At 30.1% G+C, this 9,618-nt stretch overlaps 2 protein-coding genes across 2 annotated transcripts in view; both read left to right on the top strand.

The window, feature by feature from the left end:
* LOC119675746 (protein GVQW3-like) overlaps nt 1-4,167 on the top strand; it is a 47,870-nt gene extending 43,703 nt beyond the window's left edge. The window contains exon 2 of the mRNA XM_038086951.1: nt 3,868-4,167. Within this exon, the coding sequence (XP_037942879.1) occupies nt 3,868-4,167 (300 nt within the window). The remainder of the gene's footprint in view (nt 1-3,867) is intronic.
* The window catches only part of LOC119675745 (acetylcholine receptor subunit alpha-like 1), a 257,042-nt gene that overhangs the window by 201,251 nt on the left and 46,173 nt on the right, over nt 1-9,618 (top strand). The gene's annotated exons all lie outside the window — the stretch shown is intronic.

Here is a 9,618-nt window from a genome sequence, read left to right as displayed (position 1 = left end):
TTGGCATTTCGTGTTACTTTATTTTACTATTGCGCATCCTGCAAAGTATACGGCTATATCCGTTCTTAGTCATTTTTTTCTTTTTCCCATATATTCTTTTGGTTTTATATTATTTTATTTTTTATTTCTGTTTCTTTTTTTTTTTTTGGTTTACTCGGTCTTCCAAACGGAAATGGCAGTTTCTTGTTTGTTCAATACAGTTCAATATGCAATGCAACCGCCATTTTCTTTTCGTTTACTTTTTTGATTGCTTTTTAGTTACCTTAATGCTTATCCTAAGGATTTCTGGAAGCGAAAGCGTTGAACTGTTTACATTGCTTGAAAGTGTTCCGAGACATTCGGGTTGATAAAAATTAAATTACGAAAAAGTAAATAACTTGATATGAACACATTTATTTGATAAATTTTGAAAAAACGATTCCAGATATAATTCAAGAATTTACTTAGAACTACAATAGTTAAGTATTTTAGTACGATCTATATGAATTTATAATTGAAATTTCGTATTTCTACTTGTACTAATGTTTGCTCAGTGGTTGCTCTTCAACCTGTGTTGTCTTTTAGTTCTACCTATTAGTAAGCCATGACCAGGCATTATGATTCACGACGTCAATTTATGCAATAATGTTTTAATTTTGAGCAATCCATTAAAGTAACTTACATTACATTAGTATGTATCAATTCGTTACAAAAGCTATTCTGTTTAAAATATCAGACTTAAAATGGATACTATATATTACCACGCAAATATGCTCGCTGAATAGTAACATTTTATTGCTGAAAATTAGAAATATTTATACTTTCTTATAATAGTTCACTCAGTTTTCACTGTTATGTAATTACCAAAATAAGAGTACGTATCTCTGAGAGAGACCAACTTTCATAATTCCTTTCCTACAATTGACTGCAAAGGAATTGCAGAGATTATCAATACTATTTACCAAAAACTGTGTTATGTGTATTCCTGAAAAATAGTAAATGTGAAATATATCGAGGTATTCTGATGTTTAGATAAAACTCAAGTAGGTGTGTTACATATATATTTATCCACTACCAATCTCAAACCGATTTGTAAATAAAAAACCTGAAGTGACGCTACCTAATAATTTTGAGAAGCTAATAATAGAAATGAAAACAAATAAAACAAATAAACAACTATTGAATTTTTCGTAAACCAGAAAAATCCGATTTTTTAAATGATATAAAAAAATTAATAATTAATATAGTCCTCATATCGAGAAATGAAGTAAAAAATAACTAAAAATTAGAATCTTTTTAGATATAAAAACATTTTAGATATATGTAAATTTGTTTAACCAGGTTAAAATCCATTTGAACTGGACCACCCTGTTGTTACTCGTTTATTTTTGGTAAAACAGTTAATAATTCCTATTATTATGTTTTCCTCTTTAGTTTATTCTAAATTATATGCGGTGTCTCTTGCTAATCAATTTCTTAAGCTTAATAATTCCATGACGCGATATGTTTACAGTCTCAGGAATGCAATTTTAGGTTGCGACATTGAATAATTTATGAAGATTCGGGTCTGTTAGTTACTGTTCAAATTTGTTAATGCTAAATTCCCTGAATACTTTTTTAATTGTCTGCAAGAATCACGATCCAATAGATCTCTTTTATTTATTATTCTTAGATTTAACTTGTTTTCACAACTTTTCCCTTTATCCATTCTGTCAGAGTATGGAATTCGCTTTCATGTGCAACCAGAAACACAAGTAGAGTAGAAGCTTTCAAAAAACTGCTAATTAATACATTATCTTGATATCACCACTTGATATCTGACACTAAATTTTATTTCTTAATTATATATTATTATTTTTTTTTATACTCGTATCTTTTCTGTTTGCAATATTTAGTTATTTGTTCTAAATTTTTAATACTAAATTTTTTTATTTTGATTGAATTTTTTTTCTCTCTTATTTTTTGTTTTATAATCTTTTATGCTTTATTATTTAATAATTTGTAAATTGTTATTTATTAATATACATTATTTATCTCTTTATTTTTTTTAGTTTTTAAGTTAGTTCTCAGATGATGCAACAAAAGAGTTTTTTTCCGCTTAACGCATTATTAAATAAAATAAATAAAATAAAATAAACTGCAACTTTTTAGAACATCATATTTTGAAACTGAGTTTTTTTTTTCAAATAAATTCTTCGATTTAATTTCATGTTTTTTAAAAAATCAACTCAAAGAATAGGCTAATAGGCTAGAGTCTTCAAAGAAGAGTCTTCTCGAGTATATCAAAAATCTGTAAAGTTTTAATAGTGTCTTCTGAAAATATGTTCTACTACCAAACGTCATTTGGTACCAGATGTCACCAGTTGGACGACTTTAAATACCACTATGCCATTAATATGAAGTGTGGTATGTGATCTTTTACGTCGCCATTATTAGTTGGCAAAGGTTTTGAGTGACCATCAGAATCATGGGCGCAAATTATGTCACCCATAAGCATTAAGACACCTAAAACTTCTCCGTAATAGGCATTCAATGATTTAAAAAATACAAACGGAAAGCGATCGCTGAAGAATTTTTTCAAGAAAGGAAAAAGTAAATGTTTTTCAAACAAATAAACAATAAACATTTACAAACTATTATTAAGTTATATATGGTATTCATATAAATATTAGTTTAAAAATTCTGGCAATTAAAATTTTGGAACAGTCCAATTTAGCCATTAATAAATGTAGAATATAAAGCGCACCTAATCCAACTTAAAGCAATCATTTAAGAGTTCCATCTTCATAACCACAAATTCTGCCTATAATAACAGTCATAGAGAGATATAGGTATAGTGTAGTATATCCAAAATAAAAAAGAAGTATTTTTGCATATTTTTTGTACATAATGAAATGTAATATAGTGCCATATTTAAATCCACATTTATATCTACAAACATTTTAAATTTAGAATGTAAAAATTGATCAGAAAAACCAGAAGAGAGATTAATATAAATTGCAAGTAAGGAATTTGAGAAATTTTCAATTACTTGCAATGATTTTAAGTGGCATGAATTTTATATAAATTGAAGTAAAATTTTTAAGAAAGTGAAATTTATATACGTTTCAGTGCAAATCCACCTTGAACTGCTTGAATGAATGAACGAATGAATGAGTGAATGAATGAATGCATGCATACAACATGCATGAATGCTTGCAACTGATGAATTCAGTTAAAACATATGGTGGATGTATTCGTGTGTTGGTGGCGAATGCAGGCTACAGGCTGCAGGACGTAGGACCCAAATACGGCAAAGGAGTTAAGTGTAATCGAAACGTTTTAGTGCGAACACATTTTCACTTACATATTCACTTGCATGTGGCTAAACAATTTAAGGGAAAACGTTTTAGTATCCTTTTTAACATAAGGACATGAAAGTAGACTTTTAACATAAACTGAATTTTGTAATTGATAAAAGCCTTTACCAAAATTTTCTGAACACCAGCTGAAGTTTAGAAATTAAATAAGTGTTTTGCATAAAATTTATGTTCTTACATAAAATACTTGCAAATCATTGCAAGTATATATATATATATATATATATATTTGCAATAATTTGCTATATGATTTGATATAACATATACCTTCTGCTCAATAAGTACCCGGATTTTGATAACTACTCCTTAAGTAATAGACCTTTTTCAAAAATTTTCACCCTTTCTTGATATATGTTACAAATTTGAGCGCCATCTGTCAATTAGTTTGTTTACAGCAGCTGTTAATGTAAGACTACCTTAAGTGCATTTAGCGATTTTTACTATGGAAAATTTAGTTGAACAACGAGTTTGTTTGAAATTTTGTGTTTTGATCGAAATTTCATGTGTTGAAGCATTGAAAATGGTGTAGAAAGCTTACGGGGACTCTTCTATATCTCGAACACAGGCCTACGAGTGGTATAAATCATTCAAAAAGGGTCGTGAAGTGACCGAAGATTTACCTCGTTCTGAACGTCCATCAACATCAAATACCGAAGAAAACGTGGCAAAAATCAAGAAAATTGTACTGGAAGATCGTCGTATGACTGAAAAGGAGATTGCTCGTGACTTAAACATCTCAAATGGATCCGTTCACCACATTCTACATGATATATTGGGCATGAGACGCGTTGCAGCTCGACTTGTACCGAAACACCTTGATTTTTTGTAAAAAGAATACCGAAAGAACGTGTGTGAAGAAATGATTTTTGAGCATGGAAACGACTCTACATTCATGAAACGCATCATAACAGGTGATGAGACATGGGTTTATGAGTATGACATCGAAACCAGTTACCAATCGAGCGAATGGCGCTTCGGAAACGAGCCAAAACCCAAAAACCGCGCAAAAGTCGCTCGAAAATCAAAGTTATTCTCACTGTTTTTTTCGACAACCGCGGTGTTGTTCATTACGAATTCTTGCTAGAGGGTCAACAATTACCTCTTCGTTATGCGGCATTTGCGTGAGTCCATCCGTAAGAAAATACCAGATTTGTGGAAAGCCAACAATTGGATTCTTCACCACAACAATGCACCATCGCACACGGCTCTGTTGTACGCGATTTTTTCACCAAACACGGCAGCACTGTCATCGCTCAGGCACCATATTCGTCAGATCTGGATCCGTTCGACTTTTTCCTGTTCCCGAGACTCAAATTGCCCCTTCGTGTTAAGCGTTTTCAGTCGATTGAATCGGTAAAAGAGAATTCCCCGAAGGAACTAAAAGCCATACTTTCACGGGCCTACGAAAAGTGTATGGAAGATTGGGTTAGCGTCGGCATATGTGCATCGCTTCAGAAGGATCATATTTTGAAGGAGATAAAATAAATTTGGAATAAAATTTAAATTTGTGTGTTTTATTTACAAAATCCGAGTACTTATTGAGCAGAAGGTATATACATTAAGTCACAAAGGTTACAATGGGCTGCTCATATAATTGAAATAGGGTGGGAGAGAAAGCCGAACAACATTTTCAACGCAAAACCGATGACAACCAGGCACAGAGGTAGGAAAATAACAAGATGAGATGAGAATGTGTATGGTGATGCAAGAACGATTGGAGTACTGAACTGGAAGAGAATAGCAGAAGATAGGGACAGATGGAGGCAGATCATAAGGGAGATCAATGTTATATGGCACTGTATACGAGTTTTTTAAACCTGTTGTACAAAGAAAGTATACTAAAGTCTTTGTTAATTAAGTAAATATACGTCAAAATGTTAAAAAATTTTAATTTTTGTATTTATGATGCCATATAACAAAGAAAAATGTGCATAATTATGGTAGATTAAAGACTAGTTGCGGGCCGCACAAATATTAGCCGCGGGCCGCATGATGCCCATGGACCGTGCTTTAAACAGCCCTGACTTATAGAATCTTACTAAAACTCATACATGCGTCTACATTTCGACTTTTATCTTTATATTTGATCTCATCTAACATAGGATAGTACAGACAAGGAAGGTGGGAGTCTAAAAACGTCTCATGGAATGGTGTTGCCTCACAATCAGAACTAATATTTGTTTACAGACATTTGGAGATGTCTACAGGCTTTGCACTGTTGTTAGCAATTGTATAGTTGTTATGGCGTACTATACATAAGCAGACAGATTGTTGATTCTTTTTCAAGTGTTTACTAGTAACAAGTGTTTACTACTAATGATAAAAAAGCACACTTAAGAAACCAATGCCAGAATTTTGTTACTGGTTTATTCAACCCACTGTAAGATACATCTCTAGTTTACTTATTTGGGTTTTTGATTGTTTTGCTTGCTTACTACAAGTATCAGAATTTTACTATAGCAAGTTGCAAGTTTAAATTAGAAAGATTTAATTCTGGATTAAGTAACGTTAAGTTTTAATAGTTTCTCAAGTGTCTGCTACTAACAATGAGAAACCCATATAGTGTTATATCAGTAATTCGCTGTATTTGTTTTCGAAGTAACTATACTTAAAATATACTAAACTTGCAAATAAAAAATTATATTCTATTTAAATAAATACAAATACAAATGAACTATTAAAATGAAGCCCCTTCACATTACTGTCGTTTGGAAAACTAAACGCAATATATTCTGCATGAAAACACATTGGCTAACCTTGAGCTCGTTTAGGTGAAGTCAGGCTACCTATAAGTTGCAATCAAAACTGATCACCTTCCTTCCATTTAGCCACTGCTGTTCATACACTCCTAATGCACTGCATTTATCCTTTCAGCCTTTTTATTTATGTCCACTGTTTGTGCAGCTGTTTTGTAGGTGTGCATATCAAACACAACTAAGTTGCAAACAAGGCCGTAAACGTTGCCAACCATTTGGTGTATACACGACTATACAAACAGTAGGAAAATACTATTTTAAAATGATTTGACATTTAAAATGATTTCGAAATGGGGTTTAATATTAGAGTGAAATGGAAAAAATTTACTTTGTACCATCAAACTACCAGAAAAAATGCGACCGAAACAAATTGCAAACAAGGTCCTTTTTAAAAAATTCATCGTGTGGAATAAAGAACTAAACATTAGCAAGCATTTTAGCCAGAAGCCAAATGAAAATTGCTTTCAGTTCTTATAAATTTCAATTTTTTTACTCTTTCCCAGCATTTAATATGTTTTTTATGTGTTTCAAAATTGTCTGACTTTTAGCATTTAGTAAGTTTATTAAAGAATCAAGAGTTCCTGGGAAGTTTCAATTAAAGTAAAATACCGTGTACATTATTTTAATGATTTTAATGCAAATTTTATGTGTTTTATGTAAGTTGAGAGCAGTAGTTGTGAAACATAAAATCCAGTTAAAACTTGGAATTTTCGTATCATATATTTTCACAACATATGCTTTCGTACTTTTAGTTAATTTCTTCATTACACATACTTGTCACTTACATATTGTTAACACAATCGTGAAAGGGATGAATTAAGTTTGCAAAATAGTTTGTAACGCACTAAAGTAAACTGTATAACCAGAGATAACAATATCTTTACCTCATAATAAACTTCTTTCTTCTTTTTAATTTAGAAATATAGAATGGAAACATTTATTGAAATACCTAAAAGTTGTTAAAACGACTCCAGCATTGAAAATCAAAAAACTTACAATATAATTAAGTATAGTATATATAATTACCTATAAATACTTTAACGTGAATTTTCGCAAATAAATTTGTTTTCAACAAAAGTATTTATAAATAATTTGTCAGCCTATATGTCAGTCATTACGGACCAATTAAGTTTATGATAATGACATATTGGGTTGATCCTAACTTCGTTCAAGTGCTGAAGACCCGTCACATTACAGTTTTAAATTAATTGCATAAAGCGAGTTAGAAAACAGAACAGAATGTTTTCTTTACATCTAAATCACAAACTGTTGAAACTAAACGAATAGACCCATTTTCAAATTGTATGATAACGAACTAGGCAGAGTGGGTTATATACAGTAATATTGTATGAAAACTAGATAAAGCTTTATAAACAGTGTTAAATCCGTAACTAACATAGAATGTATATTAGCTATTATTTGTATTCTTCTAAAGCTGAATAAAACGTACAAATGCTATATATACTATGCAGAATTTACTTTATTCTGTTCTGCAAACTATAGAGCCAAAACTCGAAACGTATCTTTTCTTATTTTTTTCTCTAAGTAAATTTTTTAATGTCAAACCCTTAAATTGAATTTATGGTTGCTGTAATGAATGAATATTTACGCATGATATTGAAAATCAATGGTTTTATCCATTAAAAGTTACTACTACTGAGTCTCAATTGCACTTATGAAAATAACGTAAAGGTAAGAAAATAAAAAGGATATATTAGTTGTATCTATATTATCACCCATAGATCTACCTTAAACTGTGTCTGTTGTTATAAATAAGAAACATCAAAGTGTTTTGAACAGAAATATCAGACTTTGTATAAGATACAAATGAAATTGACAAAATATTTGCATCCATTAATGCATTAGGTTGGTTGTAAACTCTATACATAATATTACGAGGAATTAGAAATCAACAAGAAATTAGAAATTGGCTAATTAAGGAAGATTCGATCCTCCTTCTACTTCACCTACTCATCTACTTTCCACCTATCAATGCATCAGGCTAGTTATAAAATGTCCAACCCTCCACTTAATATTACCACGAATTAGAAATCAACAAGGATTTCTTAGCTAATTAAGAAGAATTCAATAATTCTCTTTCTTTACCTACCCACCTATTACTTTAAATGTTTAAAAACATATTCAAACTATTAATTGTGGGCTATTAATTAATGAATAACTTCAGATCTGGTAGCTGAACCAATCATATTGTTTTTTGCTCTTTCAATAACAAAATAAAAGTTTGAGTAATCTTGTAACAAAAATAAAATAATAACAGTTTTTCACCAAGAATTTCAAAAATTTAAGAAAAATTTTTCCAAGAAAACCATACATTGGTGTACTAGAAAAATTGCATTATTGAATAATGATATAGAAATGAAAATAAAAAAATACGTAATGAGTAGTTCTCCCATTCAAAAATTGAGAGAACTTATGAAGAAACAGACAAAGTTAGTAACACATTAGAACTGCTCAAATAAATTAGGACCTAATGTTAGGACAATCGTCGTGATGATTGAAGATCACTACGAAACAATCTTCGTACTCTCGCGAATAAGCAAATGATAATATTTTAAATGTAGTTGTTAAAGTCAATTAAAACGCAAGAAAATAACTTCACTGGCACATTTTTTTAGGGTAATTAAAATAAAATTTAGTTTTTAGTTTATAATTCATAATTTTTCAAAATCAGATATTATTCTAATAAATAATGTGATTTCAAGAAAGTGATGTTCTGCCCAAAGTAAGATTGCTAGTATGGCCGCTATTGAGACCGGTAGTAATACAATGAACTAGTCAAAAAAAAAATTTCGAACCATGTATCTCAAAAATGGACAGTATGTTCAATCAAACTATGTGATATCTTCAGATCTTTTTCTCTTTTTGCGAATCGAAGGGAAAACTGGGCCAATTACGTCAGATAAACTTAATAAAGTAACGCATGTTGCTATGATAGATCTTAATACATGTATAATTTTTAATGGTGAACACTTTTCTGAATTTTATTTAAATAAATGCATTTAATTGCAATTAATTTTCTTTAAAAGTTACTAAAAATAAAGTTTGGAAATAGATTCGTTACATACCCTGTATTACATATAAAAGTATAAAATATAAATATTTCTTGTGCAGATTTTATTTAAACTTTCTCTACGAATTATGATGTTGTTGTCATGTTCAATAGAAACATTCTTTACAAAATAATTACTTTCCTTGTTAACTCTTCACAATGGACATATTGTTGCATATTTAAAATATGTAAATACCACAAGAACTTTGCAATTTTCCTCTATCCCAGTAACCATAGAAAAGTACTGAAAATTTAATGAATTTACAAATTATTAAAAAAGGTTATTTGGTCAGTTAAGGACTTCTGTATCCGTACAAATATTCATATGAATACAAGGATAAATGTGTAAAAATGTAAAAACCATGTAAGATAAATGTAATAAAACTTTAAACTCCCTGTGGAATAAATAATAAAGCAATAAAAATGCATTTATACACAATGTTAGCAAAAAAAA

This window comes from Teleopsis dalmanni, chromosome 2 (genome assembly GCF_002237135.1).
Source record: "Teleopsis dalmanni isolate 2A chromosome 2, ASM223713v2, whole genome shotgun sequence".
Classification (NCBI taxonomy): Eukaryota; Metazoa; Arthropoda; class Insecta; order Diptera; family Diopsidae; genus Teleopsis; species Teleopsis dalmanni.
This window is presented reverse-complemented; position numbering and strand designations above follow the sequence as displayed.